The 21,199-nt window shown below is 52.7% G+C and overlaps 1 protein-coding gene across 1 annotated transcript; it reads right to left on the minus strand.

The window, feature by feature from the left end:
- Nucleotides 1–13,121: 13,121 nt before the first annotated feature.
- On the minus strand, nt 13,122–15,107 carry LOC100284044 (uncharacterized). Its single transcript, NM_001156942.2, has one exon. It carries the CDS (start codon nt 14,924–14,926, stop codon nt 13,286–13,288), a length of 1,641 nt encoding a protein of 546 aa, NP_001150414.2. The 5' UTR covers nt 14,927–15,107; the 3' UTR covers nt 13,122–13,285.
- Nucleotides 15,108–21,199: the final 6,092 nt, after the last annotated feature.

Raw genomic sequence — 21,199 nt, forward strand, 5'->3', positions numbered from 1 at the left:
AGATCCGCTACCCACAAGCTCAGAAGCTGCTATATGCAGTGATCCTGACCCGGCGGAAGTTGCGACACTACTTCGAGTCTCATCCGGTAACTGTGGTGTCATCCTTCCCCCTGGGAGAGATCATCCAGTGCCGAGAGGCCTCGGGTAGGATTGCAAAGTGGGCGGTGGAGATCATGAGCGAGACGATCTCGTTCGCTCCCCGGAAAGCCATTAAGTCCCAGGTCTTGGCGGACTTCGTGGCCGAATGGGTCGACACCCAGCTGCCGACGGCTCCGATCCAACCGGAGCTCTGGACCATGTTTTTCGACGGGTCGTTGATGAAGACGGGAGCCGGCACAGGCCTACTCTTCATCTCGCCCCTCGGGAAACACCTACGCTATGTGCTACGCCTCCACTTCCCGGCGTCCAACAATGTGGCTGAGTACGAGGCTCTGGTCAACGGGTTGCGAATCGCCATCGAGCTAGGGGTCCGGCGCCTGGACGCCCGCGGTGACTCGCAGCTCGTCATCGACCAAGTCATGAAGAACTCCCACTGCCACGACCCGAAGATGGAGGCCTACTGCGATGAGGTTCGGCGCTTGGAAGACAAGTTCTACGGGCTCGAGCTTAACCACATCGCTCGGCGCTACAATGAGACTGCGGACGAGCTGGCTAAAATAGCCTCGGGGCGAACAACGGTTCCCCCGGACGTCTTCTCCCGAGATCTGCATCAACCCTCCGTCAAGATCGACGACACGCCCGAGCCCGAGGTACCCTCGGCCCAGTCTGAGGCGCCCACGGCTCAACCCGAGGTGCCCTCGGCTCAGTCCGAGGCACCCTTGGCTCATCCCGAGGCACCCTCAGCTCGGCCCGAGGCGCCCTCGGTTCAGTCCGAGGTACCCTCGGCCCCCAAGGGTGAGGCACTGCGCATCGAGGAGGAGCAAAGCGGGGTCGTGCCTGATCGAAACTGGCAGACCCCATACCTACAATATCTCCACCAAGGAGAGCTACCCCTCGACCGAGTCGAGGCTCGGCGGGTGGCGCGGCGCGCCAAGTCGTTCGTCTTGCTGGGCGATGAGAAGGAGCTCGACCACCGCAGCCCCTCAGGCATCCTCCAGCGATGCATCTCCATCGCTGAAGGCCAGGAACTCCTGCGAGAGATACACTCGGGGGCTTGCGGCCATCACGCAGCGCCTCGAGCCCTTATCGGGAATGCCTTCCAACAGGGCTTCTACTGGCCGATGGCGGTGGCCGACGCCACAAGAATTGTCCGCACCTGCGAAGGGTGTCAATTCTACGCGAGGCAGACTCACCTGCCCGCTCAGGCTCTACAGATGATACCCATCACCTGGCCTTTTGCGGTGTGGGGTCTGGACCTCGTCGGCCCCTTGCAGAAGGCACCCGGGGGCTACACGCACCTGCTGGTCAAAATCGACAAATTCTCCAAGTGGATCGAGGTCCGACCCCTGAACAGCATCAGGTCCGAGCAGGCGGTGGCGTTCTTCACCAACATCATCCATCGCTTTGGGGTCCCGAACTCCATCATCACAGACAACGGCACCCAGTTCACCGGCAGAAAGTTCCTGGACTTCTGCAAGGATCACCACATCCGGGTGGACTGGGCCGCCGTGGCTCATCCCATGACGAATGGGCAGGTGGAGCGTGCCAATGGCATGATTCTACAAGGGCTCAAGCCTCGGATCTACAACGACCTCAACAATTTCGGCAAGCGATGGATGAAGGAACTCCCCTCGGTGGTCTAGAGCCTGAGGACGACGCCGAGCCGAGCCACGGGTTTCACGCCGTTCTTCCTAGTCTACGGGGCCGAGGCTGTCTTGCCCACAGACCTGGAATACGGCTCCCCGAGGACGAGGGCCTACACCGACCAAAGCAACCAAGCTAGCCGAGAAGACTCGCTGGACCAGCTGGAAGAGGCTCGGGACAAGGCCTTACTACACTCGGCACGGTACCAGCAGTCCCTGCGACGCTACCACGCCCGAGGGGTCCGATCCCGAGACCTCCAGATGGGCGACCTGGTGCTTCGGCTGCGACAAGACGCCCGAGGGAGGCACAAGCTCACGCCCCCCTGGGAGGGGCCATTCGTCATCGCCAAAGTTCTGAAGCCCGGAACGTACAAGCTGGCCAACAGTCAAGGCGAAGTCTACGGCAACGCTTGGAACATCCAACAACTATGTCGCTTCTACCCTTAAGATGTTTTCAAGTTGTTCATATACCTCGCACCCACGCAAAGTTTAGTCATCAAGGAAGGGTCGGCCTCGCCTCGGCAAAGCCCGACCCTCCCTCGGGGGCTAAAAGGGGGGAACCCCCTCTGCGTCGATTTTTTTCCTCGAAAAAGAAGATCCCTTCTGCCAGAATGTCTTTCGTGCTTTTTGACTACTTCGAAAAGTGGATCCTGAAAACGACGGAGTAGACGTAAGCAGCCAAGGCTGACCGAGCCGAGGGACTCCTACGCCTCCGGGATACGGATACCTCACTCATCACCTTCTGTGATAAGTAACTCACGTTCGGATAAGTGGTTCCGCGGACCGAACAAGTCTTCACGTTCGGAAGTTCTTCTGCCAAAGTGATCCTTCGAGCCTTCTCGACTGAGCCGGTGACAGAGCCTCATGGACGGGTAAAAGTGCGCGTAAGCGGCAAGGCCGACCGAGCCAAGGGACTCCTACGCCTCCGGGATATGGATACCTCACTCATCACCTTCCGTGAGAAGCAACTCTCGCTCGCACAAACATCCCTGTTGCCGACAAAAAAGTCCAGATACTCGAAACAAGAAGAAAAGAGACGCAGCTTTACAACACAGCGAGGGTGTGCGTTCTGGCCTCGGCGGCCGCGGAAGACACACGCTACAAGACGATCTGATCCTGCAGGCTTGGGTCTTGACGCTAGAAGGGGGCAGCAGCACCCTCGGCATCGACGACACTTTCGGCGAGGTCCGACCTAGCCTCGGACGGCGACGCGGTCCAAGGATCTCCGCTCTAAAGGACGACGTCATCGCCACACCCGGGCAATCGCTGCCAGGGTCTTCTCCGGAAATCTGGCCCGAGCAGGCGGCTCGGCCGGTCATTCTGGGGCCTCGGCCAACCATCTTCCAAGGGCGCCAGCCCGACCCGAGGCCTCGGCTAGTCAACTCCGGCGTCGGTCCCGCTAACAGACGACCCGGCTGGGCTCCGGCCAACCAGGTTTCATTTTCGAGCCAACTCCGCCCCTGTTCATGCTGATATCGCTACCCTTGGCCTTGGCTCATCGAAGAGCGGCCAAGGGGTCCCTTTAACTAAGCTAGAGAAGCCTCAGACAACAAGGCCGACCGAGCCGAGGGACTCCTACGCCTCCGGGATACGGATACCTCACTCGTCACCTTGACACGGGGCGACTCACGCTTGGTGAAGCGGTTCAGACAACCAACAGGCGAGTCCTAGTGCTCGAAAATGAGGAAAAACACGGCTCCATTACACACATGTTCAGGCCTCGACAGTCACAATGAACAAAAAACACTGGCATCCGGAGTGCCATTACAAACGAAACTCTGGTTCCGTCCTCGTGGGTAGGAGCAACCTCGAGCCTGCGGGGCAACGAACATCGGGAGACCCGCTAGTGACCTCTGCAGCAGCAGCCATGGTCCCGGGTGGACGCGGCCGCCGGAGGGCTCTCGTTCGCGTTCCAGCTCAAGGGACGCGAACCAGCTATTAAAGCCAAAGAGCGGGCCGCTCCCAAGCGCACCGGCAGGTCCTCGCTGCCGTCCCCGCCGTGAATGCGAGGAAGAGGGCGGAATGTTGCATCCTAGCTGGGCAGCAACAGTTCGCCTTCCCCGGCATGGCTGGAGGACGTCTCCGCCACGGGGCTGGAGGGCGATTGCCACCACCAGAAGCTGGAAGAAGAGGTGGCCCGCTGACCCGCGCAGGAGGTAGAGCCCCGGCTCGCCTCGCTCCCCGCCCCAGCGAGGATGACGAACACCCTCGACGCTGAGGGCGGGATCGAGATCACAGCCCGGCTTGCCTCTCCCCATCCAGGAGCTGGAGGTCACCGTCTTGGGTGACCACCAGCGGAGGGGTGCAACCGGGCTGTGTGATGAAAATCCTTGAAGCCGAACGATGGCTGAAAGGTACCAACTCCCACGGAGTTGCGTTCCTCCAACGACGAGGCGGAAAGATGGCGGATCTCCCCCATCCGGGGGCTTGGGAGGTGGAAAGACATGATGCATAAGGGAGCGCGAAGACATGGTCGCCTTCCAAGGGGGTCACCCTCCTTTTAAGGGCGGTTCTCCCTACTCGCGTCCCCAGCCGTCACGGGCTGAGTCTTCTCCAACACACTCCAAGGTCCTCCCCTACGGCGCGGGGGCTGGGTCCCACAAGTCATGCAAGCCGACTCAGGGCAGATGAAGCCAAACCGCCGTGCGCGGTGCATACGACCGCCCAGCGGTTACAAGCGACCCTCCACTTTTGCCCAGACCAGCGGGCGAAAGGGTGGGCGGCCATGCAGGCGGCATGCAACCGCGCCAAGTGGGCGCGCTTCTCCGACTCCCAACACGCCCAGCCTGGAGGCCTAGGCCCACGCGTCATGCAACCGACGCGCCGACTGCTTCGTGCATGCAACTGCACCGCCACTTGCGCCACCACCGCGCCTCCTCGACTGCGGAACCAATACCGCGACTCGAGGCGACCCAGCGCACGACCCAGCAGCGCCAGCCTAGCGCGACGGTCAGTGCGGCCAAAAATGGGCCGGCAGTAATGGCAGCGGCAGGCGAGCAGGTGCAGCGGTCACGTCGTCAGCCAAGCTTACGTCCCATCCGCGGGCAGCGAGAGAACCCTCTCTCACGGCGTAAAGACAACGCGCCCGTGTTCCGTTCCTCGAACGGCTCGCGCACGCGCAACGATCGCCTCGCCAACCACTCGCCCCGTCGCATTAACTCCGCGGCGGGACAGGCGGCGCCTCTGGCAGGAGGAGCGGGCGACGCTTTGCCTTCTCCATAATGACCGCGCCAGTAAAGGTACGCCGCGTCGTTCGATTTCATATCCTTTTCCTTTTTTCCTCTTTCTCTCTCTCTTGCAACAGGGACCGGGAAAGGGGGATACCCCGAAAAGGGTCCTTCCCCGTGAAGGAACCAGGCTCCGAGCCTCCCTACTGATCAGAGGTTCGAAGGCTGGCCCCCCGAAGGGTTCGACAGCCGCCTCAGATCGCGTGGGCCCTACACCCACTACTGGTCAGAGGTTCGAAGGTCGGCCCCCCGAAGGGTTCCACGGCCGCCTCAGGCTACTCGGGCTCCGTGCCCATTACTGATCAGGGGTTCGAAGGCTGGCCCCCGAAGGGTTCACAGCCACCTCAGACGCCGAGCGAGGGATGACCATGGGTACGTTCGATACATAACCAAGGCACGGGCTGCGCTCCCGAGGTACCCTAGGACATTTCCGAGACCAGCGGGAGCGATCTTGTAACGGAGTCCCATCAGAGGGAGGCATCGAGCCCTCGGACCCCGTCGCCAGGGGACCGGGTCCGGCACATCACCCGCAGGTACTTTTGGGCGTGCCTCTGGGCCCCTAGCCGACCCCTAACGAACGGGGCACGGACGTCCACTCGGATTACCCGCTTGCAGCTCATCGGAGACACCATGTTCGGCGCCCATCGAGGGCAACATGGCGCTTTCCCCCCCCTCCTCCTTGTGGAAAGGCGACGCAGGGGCGTATGTAAAAAAGCCGAGTCTGTCCCTGATCGCCCTCTCGCCCTGTGCAGAGGCTCGGGGGCTGCTCTCGCAAACCCGGCTCCGGCCGAACCGTTGACAGCGTCAACATACCAGCCCGAGAACTTGGGACCCAACCGTACACCCGGGCTACGGCCAGCTCGCATGAGGGAACAACCAGACCAGCCGAAGCATTACGCGAGGCATTAAGACCTCGGAGGAGTGAAACCACTCCTCCGAGGCCTCGGGGGCTACACCCGGCGGGTGCGCTCGCGCGCACCCACCGGAACAAAACGCAACCGAGAAAGGCTGGTCCCCTTGCAAAAAAGTGCGACGAAAGCCTCCAAGCAAGTGCTAACACTCCCTTCGAGGCTCGGGGGCTACTGTCGGGGACCATAATTAGGGGTACCCTCAAGACTCCTAATTCTCAGCTGGTAACCCCCATCAGCATAAAGCTGCAAAGGCCTGATGGGTGCGACTAAGTCAGGGATCAGTCCATTCGAGCGACTCGATCACGCCTCGCCCGAGGCCTAGCCTCGGACAAGGGCGGCCGACCCCGGAGGATTTCCGTCTCGCCCGAGGCCCCCCTCCAACGGCGAACATATTTCCATCTCGCCCGAGGCCCTGCCTTCGCTAAGAAGCAACCCTGACTAAATCGCCACACCGACCGACCAAGTCGCAGGAGCATTTAATGCAAAGGTGGCCTGACACCTTTATCCTGACGCGCGCCCCCGGCAGAGCCGAAGTGACCGCCGTCACTTCGCCGCTCCACTGACCGGCCTGACAGAAGGACAGCGCCGCCTGCGCCACTCCGACTGCGGTGCCATTTGACAGAGTGAGGCTGACAGGCAGTCAGGCCCCGCCGGAGGCACCATAGGAAGCTCCGCTTCGCCCGACCCAGGGCTCGGACTCGGGCTCAGCCCCGGAAGACGGCGAACTCCGCTCCGCCCGACCCAGGGCTCGGACTCGGGCTAAGCCCCGGAAGACGGCGAACTCCGCTCCGCCCGACCCAGGGCTCGGACTCGGGCTAAGTCCCAGAAGACGACGAACTCCGCTTCGCCCGACCCCAGGGCTCGGACTCGGGCTAAGTCCCGGAAGACGGCGAACTCCGCTCCGCCCGACCCCAGGGCTCGAACTCTGCCCTGGCCTCAGCCTACGACCTCCGCCTCGCCCGACCCAGGGGCTCGGACTCGGCCTCGGCCACGGGAGACAGACTCGAACTCGGCTACGGAGGAGCCTCCGCATCACCCAACCTAGGGCGCAGGCCAGCCACGTCAACAGGAGGCGCCATCATCACCGTACCCCGAGCTGACTCGGGCCACAGGGAACCAGACCAGCGTCTCATCTGGCTAGCTCCGCCAGATAGGCAATGATGGCGCCCCGCATGCTTTGTGACGACGGCGGCTCTCAGCCCCCTTACGGAAGCAAGAGGACGTCAGCAAGGACCCAACCGCTCCGACAGTTGTCCCTCCGCCAGGCTCCATCGCTCCTCCGACGGCCACGACATCACACCAGCTGGGTGCCAAAATCTCTCCGGCTGCCACAACGGCATGTACTTAGGGCGCTAGCTCTCCCCCGCTAGACACGTAGCACTCTGCTACACCCCCCATTGTACACCTGGATCCTCTCCTTATGCCTATAAAAGGAAGGACCAGGGCCCTCTTAGAGAAGGTTGGCCGCGCGGGGACGAGGACGAGAACAGGCGCTCGCTTGGGGCCGCTCGCTCCCTCTCCCGCGTGGACACTTGTAACCCCCTACTGCAAGCGCACCCGACCTGGGCGCGGGACGAACACGAAGGCCGCGGGATTCCCACCTCTCTCACGCCGGTCTCCGGCCGCCTCGCTCTTCCCCCCTTCGCGCTCGCCCTCGCGCTCGACCCATCTGGGCTGGGGCACGCGGCGACATTCACTCGTCGGCCCAGGGACCCCCGGTCTCGAAACGCCGACAATATCTATGTTTTATACTATTTTTTAAAACTTTCGTGGCAACGCACGGGCACATACCTAGTAATAACTACTAATTTGACAATAATAGATAACAATAGAACAATATTATATCTTTTCTGGATGCAGAATGAAAAGACGGCACACTAGCGCTGCCCTTGGCCCCTTGCACCGAATAAGCGTGACTCGGGTAAGCGCTTAGCCACCAAACACACGAAGACCATTTATGCCTAACTTCCATTGCTCACTACAATCTTGTTCATTTACACTAATCCAACTTTGGATTAGTATGGATTGGAATTGAATCCATGTCATAATCCATGCCCCAAAATAATTCAAGCCTACTTAAATTTTTTTATTTGTTAAACCCATAATGAATTATAACTCAAAGGTTTGAGAATTTTTAAATTATGGAAGACATGGATTCTATCCGTAGCATATTAGGTATGGAACAAATACATGAAGATATTGCACAAGTTTATATTAGAATCTATGGATCAAAACAATAACTAGCTTCGATAGATACATGGATTAAATGATATATTTAGTTCAACCATAGGATTGGGTGTGAGGTATGGATTCACTCAATCGAGACCCATATTAAATTCATGGTGGGATTTCATCCCTTGTAACCGAACAAGGCCTATAGCTTGCAGTTGCACTTGCACCCACGCGACCACGCCACGTGAAACTTGACTCACGTGTAGGGCTGGATATCGAGCCTACTCGGCTCGGCTCGTCCGAGTTCGAGTTGTCTCGTTAAGCTACGAAGTCAACTCGACCCGGCTCGTTTACAAGCTCGAGCTGGCTCGTTTAGCTCGCGAGCCAGAGCGAAAAAAATAACATGTATATAATATCAATTTCTAGATATTTTTAAAATTATTTAATAATATAAAATATTAATTATACTCATAGTTTCACTGACCAAATCAATGTAACACCAAATTAACATAACTCATCACTCATCAATTCACAATTCCCACACATGTTCATCAGTTCAATTTAACACATAAACACAATTCATCAGTCATTAGTTTAACTCATACGTCATAAACACCGCACATACATATAACATATTCATCAATTGTTACGTAACTAATATACATATAGCTTCATTTTAATGAAATGTGATAGCTCATTTAACTCCGTTGTGTTGTCTTTGTGCTCTTCTCTCACGTTTTGTGTGTGTGAGTCGCCGCAGTTTGTCTCGTGTGTGTGGTTCTATTCCCTCTCTTACTCTTGTGGTTTAATTGTGATCAATCTTGTAAGGGTGAGAGACTCCAAATTGTGGAGATTCCTCACAAAGGGAAAACTTGAGATAAGGAATAAAATTGTGGTACTCAAGTTTGATATTTAGATCACTTGAGAGAGATTGAGTGCAATCCTTGACTGAAGAAGGTCACCACAACGTGGAGTAGGCATTGGCCGAACCATGGGATAAAATCACCGTGTCACTTGTGCATCTTTCTCTGTGATTGTTTTCTTCCATAAAGTTCTCACTTGCTCACTTGCGCTATTGTTCCTAAGTTCAATACATATTCTAAAGGAACAATCAAGTGAAGAGTTCTCTCCTCTCTATTCATATCACCTTGGTTTTGATCTCACTAACATTTATTATAAACCAAGTTTGTGTTGTTTAGACTTAATTTTTATAGGATCACCTATTCACCCCCCCTCTAGGTGCTCTCAGCGCTGCTTCAGGGTTAATAATGTCGCCCAAAAATTATATCTGCATCTTAGGAAGAGTCGTTCGGTCCTTTCATATGCTTGAGGCTCTTGGATGATGGCGTCCTCATTTCTGGTTGCGTGAAACACCTGTGGGGGAAGAGCCGCGAGGAGTGGGAGCGGATGGTGTAGAAGTTGGACTATTGGAGGCCGATGCGCATCGACGAGGCCACCGTCGAGCGGGCCACACTGCATCAGTCCCACGCTGTGGGGAAAGGCCGAGATCGCCGCGCTGGGCTCTCTGACAGCAACCCTCGGCTCAAGCATGGGTTTCACCGTAACTGTGCCCTTATCCGTGCCATGCTGGCACGGGCACGACCCCTGACAGCGTGTCGAGCCATGTGGCTCGATGGGCTGAAGGTTGGAGCGTGACCTAGCCCGTCTAACGTGTCGTGCTAGCCAAATTGTTTTACACACGTGCTGGGCGGGGCTTTGTGCCTTTATTTTTGGGTCGTGCTCGTGCTGACCTGTTAGACACGGCCTAAACTTTCACGACTAATCCTAGGCGTCCGATTTCAGTTGCCTGGTTTCCGTGGCAAAAAGTAGAGTATCCAAGGTGAAGATTTTGATAAATCCTGACAACAATGTTGCCCAGGCCAGGCATAGGTACCGGACGAGACCTGAACGGCATTGACAGATCCTATAGCATAGTTGTTCTTGTCCACAAATTGCAGAGGATGACTCGCAAAGTTTTAAACTCAACTATGTCTGGACAAGTTTAGCATTGCTCTTAGACAAGGTTTACAAAATTGGTCGATTTGGCGGTAAACCGCCGGGTCGCGGTTTTGATTAACCACCGGGTTTTTTCAAAATTCACTCTAAATTTAAGAATTTTAAAATATATATATATATATATATAATGAAAATTTTTGGTAAACTGCCATTTTGGACCGGTAAACCGTCATTTTTTCGAGAAACCAGATTTAATGCCAAGACTGAGTTCCAGTTTAGGCATATTAGTCTTGTTTACTGTTCTATACTATATGTGAAGATGATTTACTGTTGTATGCTATTTTTGCCCCGTTTAAGTGCTAGTTTAGTGCCCAGACATTGTTAGTGTTTAAATGTTTATACGTGACATATATGTGAGGATGTTTTATGTCAACTATATATTGTTTTTGTAAGAGACATGTCGAACATAGTCTGAGAGCATGGAGAGAAGGTTGACACGAGTTTCAAGTGCAAGTATTGTGATAAAACAAATAGCGGAGGGGGTGGTACCCGTTTGAAGAAGCATCTCGCATATACAAGTGCAAGTATTCCAGATGCATGCACATATAACTACAAGCAGATCGATGTCTTATTTTTGCTTCGTCGATAAATATTTATTTGTCGTTCTTGTTTTCTCGATAATGTATCTCATACCTTTTGTATAGGACTATGTATACGGAATGAGCCCATATCACGATCCTTCAACACATGCCTTATTGTGAAACATGTCGGCATATGTCTCTTGGAAGAACTCTAAAAGAACTTATGTTTGAGTATTGCGCAGTTCGATAGTTGTTTGTTGCATGATAATTGAAGTTTGTGATTGCATATGTATGTTTATTATTTTGGTGAACATATGTTGCGTGGATCAAATAGCATTTACTACACAACATGAATTGAGCAAATCTATACTATACTTAAAGCACCAGTTTCAACGGTCGTCCCGCGTCATCTTTTTACAAATAACCTCTCACAGCTATTTTAAATTAATCCGCTGCACGCCTATAGATGGCCAAACGACGGCCCGGCACAGGCCAGACGCACGCGGGCCTGGTGACTGTGTCGGGCCAGCCCGTTAGCTCGTCGACCCATTTGATTAAATCAGCGTAAAATGTTAAAAACGGTGCAGGAAGTGGGGTTCGAACCCATGCCCTGATGGAAGAAAGGCGGGAGACACTAGGTGGAGTTGTCTAACCAATAGAACATCATGCTCAGATGTTTTTAATATTGAATATAAATTATATATATGTATATACGTTTTTTGTAAAATAAAATAATATAATCGTGTCGGACCGGGCCGGCACTACGGGCCGAGGCTACAGCCAAGCACGACACGTCGTTTTTGGCTCTTGCAATCATTATGTCATTTTTGAAACCACATTGGCGCAATGGACTACATGGTGTTTGAGTTTGCTGAAATGGATAGAGCAACAATGATTTGTCACACTAAAGTAAAATGAAAGGTTATTTGTTGGTTTTAAACATTAGTAATTGCTACGAAGTAGCATAATTTATATCGAGCGCATCCAGTTTTTATTGATGTCTGATTTTATCTATCTTTTTTATCAGTTTGACTTTACGTGACTTATTTTAGAAACTTGAGCTCACAAACTTTCTCTTATTTGGTCTCTGTATGGTGGAATTATATCATTTTATAATCTTTGTCCGTTCGGTCAGTCGTTGTGAACTCTCTTTTAATCGCTCACTTCATTGGTCATGTTGTATCAAGACATATTGCAGGGAGTAAACAATAACATCAGTTAACCAAATCAAAAAAAATTATACAGAGAGCGGAAACAATCAATAAAAAATTTTGAGATCTTTTTGGTAGATAATTTATGTGGGTATTATTGTAAGCCGTCGCAACGCACGGACAACCGACTAGTTACAAATAAACTTTATCATTTTTTATTTCTTTATGTATAAACAAAAAAAAACCGGTTTGGTGATCCTTGTCGATTTTGCCGGTTTTCACCGGTCTACCGTGGATAGCAGTTTTTTGACCCAAAACGATTTGGTGATCCTTGCTCCCAGATTGTACGACAGTCTTCGTGTGCTCATTACGTAATGTAACTGGTGCCTTAGTTTCACCGGCAACTCAGCATGTAATACTAGCTGGCAAAATAGGTTCCAGCGAGATTTTTTTCCTGGTGCCTCGCCCTATGAGTGTGAAGCTTGCATGGTGTTCTACAAAACAACCTCTAAAAAAAGGTACATCAAAAAACCAAAATGGAACGTCCATTGTTTGCCGGAGCTTGAAGATCACGCTACAAAGATTAGTGAATAAAAGGACCACCCACAAATATCTTCACCAAATACGGCTTTAAAAGACCGCAAAAAAAAAACACAAGGCCTCCAAAGAACACATGATTACAGTCATTCACCATCAAAATAGGGTGTAGAACATATCAAAAGAAGAGGTCGAGGTCGAAATCGCCACATCAAAAGCCAACCAACTGCATCCTCTTACAAGCATACCAACTACTGAAATGTGAAGATCAAGATCGGACACACCAAATTTGTCTAGGTAGTGAGACTGGAGAGACCTTGTTCTAAAGTATCAACACCACCTTGTTGATGACACCAGAACCAAACCTTTGACCAATAAAAAAACACAAGCCTAATGAAGAAATAGATCGGGTCCCAAGTACTCTTGTCCATTGGGAGAGAAGCGGCCAGACCCCCGAATGCTTGAACGGTGTTTTGGTATCACTCGTGTTTGAAAACTATGAGTGATCATAGTGAGTTTGGTTCGAGGAATCACTCTATCCAAGATAATGTAGTACATCATTTCATTAGGATAACGTGCGACACTAAACTAGATACAGTCAAACATATGTTTCCTTCAAACCTAACACAGAAGCAACACTACACTATTACCAGTGTGCATACATTTCAATGGTTCCGTCCACCATCTACAACTAACCATACCTATATGTCCCAGGATAATATCTCAACCACAAGCAGTGAAACCAAAAACAAAAAATAAAAAAATGATTAATTTAGATACGATGGGAACATGTCTACTGTGGTAAGCAAAGCAACACGAGTAAATTTCAGTTATAGAGCATGGGTAAAACTAATGCTGATGGGATTAGCCCAATAAAAGCATCATGAAGAAACACCCATAGGTGGTTATCTTGCACGGACCAGATATTGCAATGAAATAAGCTTAGGGAACATGAATGTGTGATTAGATAAAGGATGTAAATAACAGTTCATTAGTTTCCATCTCACATCATGGTGGCAGAGGATTGCCAAACCTACGCCGGATCGCTGACATGACACTCCTCATCCTGTTAATGGTATGAATCGATGATTGTGTGCCAGCGGCATTGGTCAGGAGGTCCATGCCTGTCATTTGACCGGCCAGCTCTGTATTTTGTGCCTGTCCATTCTCTTGTGCACCATTTTCACTAGTGCTCCCGGCATCATGCTCCAATACAACATCCAAGCTGATGGAAAATGACTCCCCCCTAGTAACCTTCAGGTTCTCAATGCACTCGTATGACACTCCACGACATCTCTTCAGCTTCACCTTGACTAAACCGGGGCACCCCCCATTTAGTGCTTCCATCCCACGATCTGACACGGGGCAACCCTTGATGCAGAGCTTCTTGAGCGCAGCCCATCGCTCAGCCAAGCAAATGATCTCAGCATCCCCCACAGTTTCACACCCACAAAGTGCCAGCCGTTCCAGCAACCGGCAGTGCTCACCAAGCATCCGAAGGCTCAGCACGGTGGGGTTGACCCCTATCAAAACGAGCTCCTGCAGATCTGGACATCCTCGTGCCACAGCCATGAGTCCGAAATCTCCAATCCTGTTTGTGCGCCACCCATCCACATGCAGTTTGCGGAGTTTGTGGCACTTCTCGGCAACACTGATGATGCCTGAATCAGTGCACTCAGGGGTCTTGACAAGGAACAGAACTTCCAGATTGGCACAGGCGGAAAGCGCCGCAAGCCCACGGTCGCCAACCTGTAGCTTCTCAAGGTGAAGCTCAACAAGGCCAGGAGCACGTGCAGCGATGACCTCCAATGGCAGGTCCCAGGCGCCGGAGCACCGCAGTATCTTGAGGGAGCGGAGGTTCGGTGAGGACGCCACAAGCGGCACAAAGCACAGAGCGTTATATAGATCCTTGACGCAAACCGAACGCAGGGACAAAGCCGGTGGAAACTTGATCTCCTCAGCAATGGAACTGGCGGCACCGGACGTGTCTGCTACGCTGCGGAGGCGCTTGACGGAGAGGTCCTCGAGGAGGGGGCACGACTGGAGCACGGCGACGAATGCCCTGGGTCCGAAGGTGCAGGACGCAATAGAGAGCTTGCGGATCGCTGGTGCGCCGGCAGCGAGGGAGGCTAGCCCGGCGTCGGAGAGCTTCCTTAGACCGCGGAGCTTGAGCCTGGCGAGGCGCTCCGAGGGAAGCGCGGCGGCCAGCGCCGCAGCGCCGTGGTCGGAGAGGCTGTCCAATCCTGAGTCGCGCGCGCAGCGGAGCGCGAGCTTCGTGACAGCCGTGAACCGCGAGAACAGCGCGGTGGCCGCGTTGCCCAGCGCGGCGCGGGCGTCGAGGGAGAGCCGGTGGCGCGTGGTGGCGTCGACCTCCATCCATCGGGAGCAGGTGAGGGAGCAGGCGTTGCGGTCGGTGGGCGAGAGCGACGCGAATACCAGCGCGAGGATCTCGTCGGGCAGGTCTTGGGTGTAGTCCCGAGCGGGGGGCACGAACGAGGAGGACGAGTCGCTGCCGCTGCCCCCCGCAGCGACCTGCAACGGCGCGGTCAGCCGCAGCTGCTGCGGCGGCGCCATGGGGGAGAACGACCTGCTGCGGCGCGGTGGAGAGGAGGGGCCGGATTTGGAAAGGGAAGAGGGGGAGTGGCCCATGCTACGGAACCACGAGTCGGGCGGAGGAGACGATGGCCATCCGGGACGCGCGACGCGCGCGGGGTAGGTGCGGGCGGATTTGCCGATCTGGGGGGTGGGGGGCGGCGAGGGGAAGGGAAAGCGGAGGATGGCTGGATGGGATGGGAGATGGGGAAAGTATCGAGCCCGAGAGAGTTTATGGGGACGGCGTTCTTCAGGTGGGTGTAGGTGGTGATGCGGCGGCCGGCGGGGATGGCGTTGGCATGGCAGGGCCGTGCATCCCGCACCAGAGAGTAGGAGACGGTGCGGGTTCGGGGCTGTCTTGGGCTGGGCCGCGGACTTGCCGTTCGTTGACGGGGTTCTATCTCTTTTCCTTTTTGTAATAAAAAAACTTCGACGGGTTTCGTGCGCTGGTTGAACTTTACGGGACATTTTTTTGGTTTTCGTTCCAGTTTTTTTTTCAAAAATTGAAAAAAAACACAGGCAAATCATAAATTAAATGACGTGGGTCAGGGATGTTTGAATGATGAATATGCTAGAGTTAATAGTTAGTGGCTAAAATTAGTTGAAGACATTCAACCACACTAGTTAATAGTTCAGTTATTAGCTATTTTTAGTAAATTAGTTAATAGTTAGCTAGATATTTGTTAGTTAGCTAATTCTGCTAATAATTTTTAGCCAACTAACTATTAGCTCTAGGGAATTCAAACAACCCCTTAATCCAACATATTTGTAAACAAAAAAGTAAACATGCATAGACATAGTAAGATAATAATCTAGACTTAGGGGTGTTTAAATGTACTAGAGCTAATAGTTAGTTGGCTAAAAAATGCTAGTGAAATTATCCAGCTAACAAATATCTAGCTAACTATTGACTACTTTTCTAAAAATAGATAATAGCTAAAGTATTAGCTAGGGTGTTTGGATGTCTCCAGCTAATTATTAGTCCTAGTGCATTCAAACACCTCCTTAACATTCGAATCTAGATATAAGCTGCCATTGGCATGTTTGTGAATGGTGACCTAGTCTACCACATTTACTATGTTGGTTTTGCTCGGGTCAGAAAGAAAGGAGGTTGATCACCTGTCTCTTTCTTTCCATGAGCTAATGCATACCGTTTTGTGTCTCGTCTTGTTTCTAGTTTTATATTTGTTCCATCGGTTGTTTGGATTTCGGTGTATGGTGGTCACTCTCCCTAGCCTCAGTAAGGCTCGAAACGAGGAAACCATGAAGCACAAGGTTATCAACACTAAACTTCTAATGTCATAGTTAAAGTTGTGAAGCTTTGTTAGTGTCACGTAATGAGAACATAGAAAGTGGTGTTTCTATGTGCACCACAAGTGCATGAAGACTTAACAAGGGCCACCTTATGCCTCCTCGACTATCGAACTTCACCATTTGTCATTGTACCACCCCTCTGTAAAACCTGATACATCCTCATGGTGTGGTCAAAACACTCTACCTCATGTGTGGCAACCCTAGCCTTTGCCTTCTAATGGTGGAGCTTTAGTTTTGGAGCCCATCTCCCTTGATCACTTTGTAGTGACATTGCATGGGCATGCCTTGCGTTGAACGGGGCAACAAGCTTGTAAAAGGCGAATGATACAATAGCATTGATGGGCATATCACATATACCCAAAAGCAATTTATTTAATGACCCAAACATATTGCATGTTTGGAACTCATACCTTCATGCACCTGCTTTATGAGCCATTGTCCATTTGTCCACATCTCTCACCAATCTTGACATATATTATTTACCTCTTGCGTTGTTTGCTGCTTTTAGCTTCTCTAACTTCTCATCAAAGAACTTAAACTCAAGCATTCGAGCAACCTCCTATATTTGTTGGCAAGGTGTTGAATGCACCATCCACACAAAGTAGATTACTGGCAAGGTGCTGAGTGCACCAACGACGGTGTAAAGGTGGATATCCCCTCTATTTGTTCCCATATAGCATAAAGTATGTCCTACTGTGTATCATACATGACATCAATCTCCCTACCATGGCCAAGCACATGTATTCAGATGAGCTAGGGATGGCAACAGGGACCCATGGGAAGAAAAATTCTCCGTCCCCGTGAACACTCAGAGGGGAGCATTTTCTTTCATCCTCGTCCCCATCAAAGAAATTATCCTCATGGAGAATCCATCCCCATTAGGAAATACAATATTTAGAAGTAAATTCAAATTGATTATAGCAAAACAATATAAATTGAACAAATAAGATTTAAAATTACAAGAACCATCTACTTTGGAGTTTAGTTTGATATTTTATAATATGCTATGTATTGAGTTTTAGTATAATTTTAACATATCAATAGACTAACTTAGATTAAAAGAAGTTCGTGAGGTGGACACACTGGGAATAAGAATGAGGAATGGTTCCCATCCCCATCCCCATGAACCCAAAGGGGACAAAATTTTCCCCGTTTCAATCCTGTGGGAACTAAATTGCCCCCATTCTCGTCTCCTAATAAGAGAATTCTGCATGGGGAATCAGGGATCGGGTCCCATTGCATCTCTAGACGAGTCGTAAGAACCATTCACGTCATAGGAAATGGCTATGAGAAGTGTGCTTAGATACTTGCCAACAAGAAACGTACCATCAATGGGGAAGATGGGACGAAATGCTCAAAGGCCTCGATGCACTAAGGGAAACATCAAAATGCATGGAAGAATATTTTCATATCCTCCTCCCATTTATTTGGTTTTAGGATGTAGTCATAATGCATGCCTAGATTAACCGCTTTGATTAAATTGAAAAATTGTTGGCATTTACTCATACCCATCCTCGTAGTCCCCATATAACATCTTCCACACATGTTGCTTGCCCTCCATGCTTTTCAATACATTACCTTGTATTTTCTCCTCAACATACTCATAACTATTTGCACCTTTATATTGGGTTCTCCCTTTAATATTTCCATTAGTCTTTGGGAATGAGGGTGGAGCTCAACCATTGATGCTTCCAAGTTAGATTTGCTTTAGCACAAGTGTGTGGGCTGGCAATTCTAATGACCTTGAACTTTCTTGTGTCCTATTTTCGAGCATAGACCATTCACTTCTTTCCTTTTCACAAACAACTGCATATCACCGCTCCATATTGAAATTCCTTGCCTTGAATGGTCTTTCATGTATCATTGAATACTCACGCAACCACCTTTTTAATGAAGGGAGGTTCTTAAACACCATGCCTTCTTAATGAACATTCTTGACCTAGCTTGCGAAGTACTCCCTCCATTTTTTTCATGGTTTAGTTCAAAAATGAACTAGTGGGCGACAAATATTCAAGAATGGAGGTAGTATCTAACAGCTTATTATACCTTGCATCTACATAAGCCTCATAAAAATGACTAAGGTTGTTGAACTCGTGAACTATAGGACCCCAACCACGACAAATCCGCTCAATCAACTCAATATCACTCTCTACGAGCTATTCAATAGGGTGTTCATCATTAGAATCAATGGCCCTTACAATCTCACAAGGCTCCATCATCCAAATTTTGAACATCCAAACTATTGGACACCCTATAGGTTTCTTCAACATTGACACATGGAGCTACAATAGGACCACCCACATTATCAGTGCCTCATGCATCCTATTCACAAAAAGGATAGGGTTGAGAAAAAATGATGGAATGAATGATGAAAGCTAACAATAGATGCACATACAACACCTACTGGGGTGATACTAGGTCAAAGGGACCTATTGAGGGTGCTGTCAATACATCATGAGTCTAGCATTCATCTCAAACTTGCTGAGAAATTTGGACCCTATTAGGGGAGATAGAGCATTGAGCATCGTACGCAAATGTTTAGAGATGGCAATGGGTAAATACTCACTGGATATTACAATCCTATACCCATACCCATGACAAAAAATAACTCTGTCGCGTCACCCATTGTCGGCGTTTCGAGACCGGGGGGTCCCCAAGCCGACGAGTGAGTGTGCTGCGTGCCCCAGCCCAGATGGGTCGAGCGCGTGGGCGAGCGCGAAGGGGGGAGAGGCGAGGTGGCCGGAGACGGGCGTGAGAGAGGTGGAAGTCCCGCGGCCTTCGTGTTCGTCCCGCGCCCAGGTCGGGTGCGCTTGCAGTAGGGGGGTTACAAGCGTCCACGCGGGTGAGGGAAGCGAGCGGCCCCAAGAGAGCGCCTGTCCCGTCCTCGGTCCCGCGCGACCAACCTCCTCTGAGAAGGCCCTGGTCCTTCCTTTTATAGGCGTAAGGAGAGGATCCAGGTGTACAATGGGGGTGTAGCAGCGTGCTACGTGTCTAGCGGGGAGAGAGCTAGCGCCCTAAGTACATGCCAATGTGGCAGCCGGAGAGATCTTGGCACCCTGCTGGTGTGATGTCGTGGCTGTCGGAGGAGCAACGGAGCTTGGTGGAAGGACAGCTGTCGGAGCGGTCGAGTCCTTGCTGACGTCCACCTGCTTCCGTAAGAGAGCTGAGAGCCGCCGCCGTCATAGAGCTTGGGAGGCGCCATCGTTGCCTATCTGGCGGAGCTGGTCAGATGGGACACCGGTCTTGTTCTCTGCGGCCCGAGTCGGCTCGGGGTAGAGTGATGACGGCGCTCCCTGTTGACGTGGCGGGCCCGCGCCCGAGGTCGGGCGACGTGGGGGCTCCTCCGAAGCTGGGGTCGAATCTGTCTTCTGTTGCCGAGGCCGAGCCCGAGCCCCTGGGTCGGGCGAGGCGGAAGTCGTTCGGTAGAGGCCAAGGCGGAGTCCGAGCCCTGGGGTCGGGCGAGACGGAGTTCGTCGTCTTCCGGGGCCGAGCCCGAGTCCGAGTCCTGGGGTCGGGCGGAGCGGAGTTCGCCGTCTTCCGGGTCTTAGCCCGAGTCCGAGCCCTGGGGTCGGGCGGAGCGGAGTTCGCCGTCTTCCGGGTCTTAGCCCGAGTCCGAGCCCTGGGGTCGGGCGGAGCGGAGTTCGCCGTCTTCCGGGTCTTAGCCCGAGTCCGAGCCCTGGGGTCGGGCGGAGCGGAGTTCGCCGTCTTCCGGGTCTTAGCCCGAGTCCGAGCCCTGGGGTCGGGCGGAGCGGAGTTCCCTATGGCGCCCTTGGCGAGGCCTGACGGCCTGTCAGACTCACTCTGCCGAGTGGCACTGCAGTCGGAGTGGCGCAGGCGGCGCTGTCCTTCTGTCTGACCGGTCAGTGGAGCGGCGGAGTGACGGCGGTCACTTCGGCTCTGCCGGGGGGCGCGCGTCAGGATAGAGGTGTCAGGCCACCTTTGCGTTAAATGCTCCTGCAACTTGGTCAGTCGGTGCGGCGATTTAGTCAGGGTTGCTTCTTAGCGAAGCCAAGGCCTCGGGCGAGCCGGAGATGTGTCCGCCGTTAAAAGGGGGGCCTCGGGCGAGACGGAAGTCCCTCGAGGTCGGCTGCCCGAGTCCGAGGCTAGGCTCGGGTGAAGCGTGATCGAGTCACTCGTATGGACTGATCCCTGACTTAATCGCACCCATCAGGCCTCTGCAGCTTTATGCTGATGGGGGTTACCAGCTGAGAATTAGGCGTCTTGAGGGTACCCCTAATTATGGTCCCCGACAGTAGCCCCCGAGCCTCGAAGGGAGTGTTAGCACTCGCTTGGAGGCTTTCGTCGCACTTTTTTGCAAGGGGACCAGCCTTCCTCGGTTGCATTTTATTCCGGTGGGTGCGCGCGAGCGCACCCGCCGGGTGTAGCCCCCGAGGCCTCGGAGGAGTGGTTTCACTCCTTCGAGGTCTTAATGCCTTGCGTAACGCTTCGGCTGGTCTGGTTGTTCCCTCATGCGAACTGGCCGTAGCCCGGGTGCACGGTCGGGGCCCAAGTTCTCGGGCTGGTATGTTGACGCTGTCAACGGTTCGGCCGGAGCCGGGTTTGCGAGAGCAGCCCCCGAGCCTCCGCACAGGGCGAGAGGACGATCAGGGACAGACTCGACTTTTTGCATACGCCCCTACGTCGCCTTTCCGCAAGGAGGAGGGGGGAGTGCGCCATGTTGCCCTCGATGGGCACCGAACATGGTGTCTCCGGTGAGCTGCAAGCGGGTAATCCGAGTGGACGTCCGTGCCCCGTTCGTTGGGGGTCGGCTAGGGGCCCAGAGGCACGCCCAAAAGTACCTGCGGGTGATCTGCCGGACCCGGTCCCCTGGCGACGGGGTCCGAGGGTTCGATGCCTCCCTCCGATGGGATTCCGTTACAAGATCGCTCCCGCTGGTCTCGGAAATGTCCTAGGGTACCTCGGGAGCGCAGCCCGAGCCTCGGTTATGTATCGAATGTACCCCTGGTCATCCCTCGCTCGGTGTCTGAGGCGACTGTGAACCCTTCGGGGGCCAGC

Source organism: Zea mays, chromosome 10 (genome assembly GCF_902167145.1).
Source record: "Zea mays cultivar B73 chromosome 10, Zm-B73-REFERENCE-NAM-5.0, whole genome shotgun sequence".
Taxonomy (NCBI): Eukaryota; Viridiplantae; Streptophyta; class Magnoliopsida; order Poales; family Poaceae; genus Zea; species Zea mays.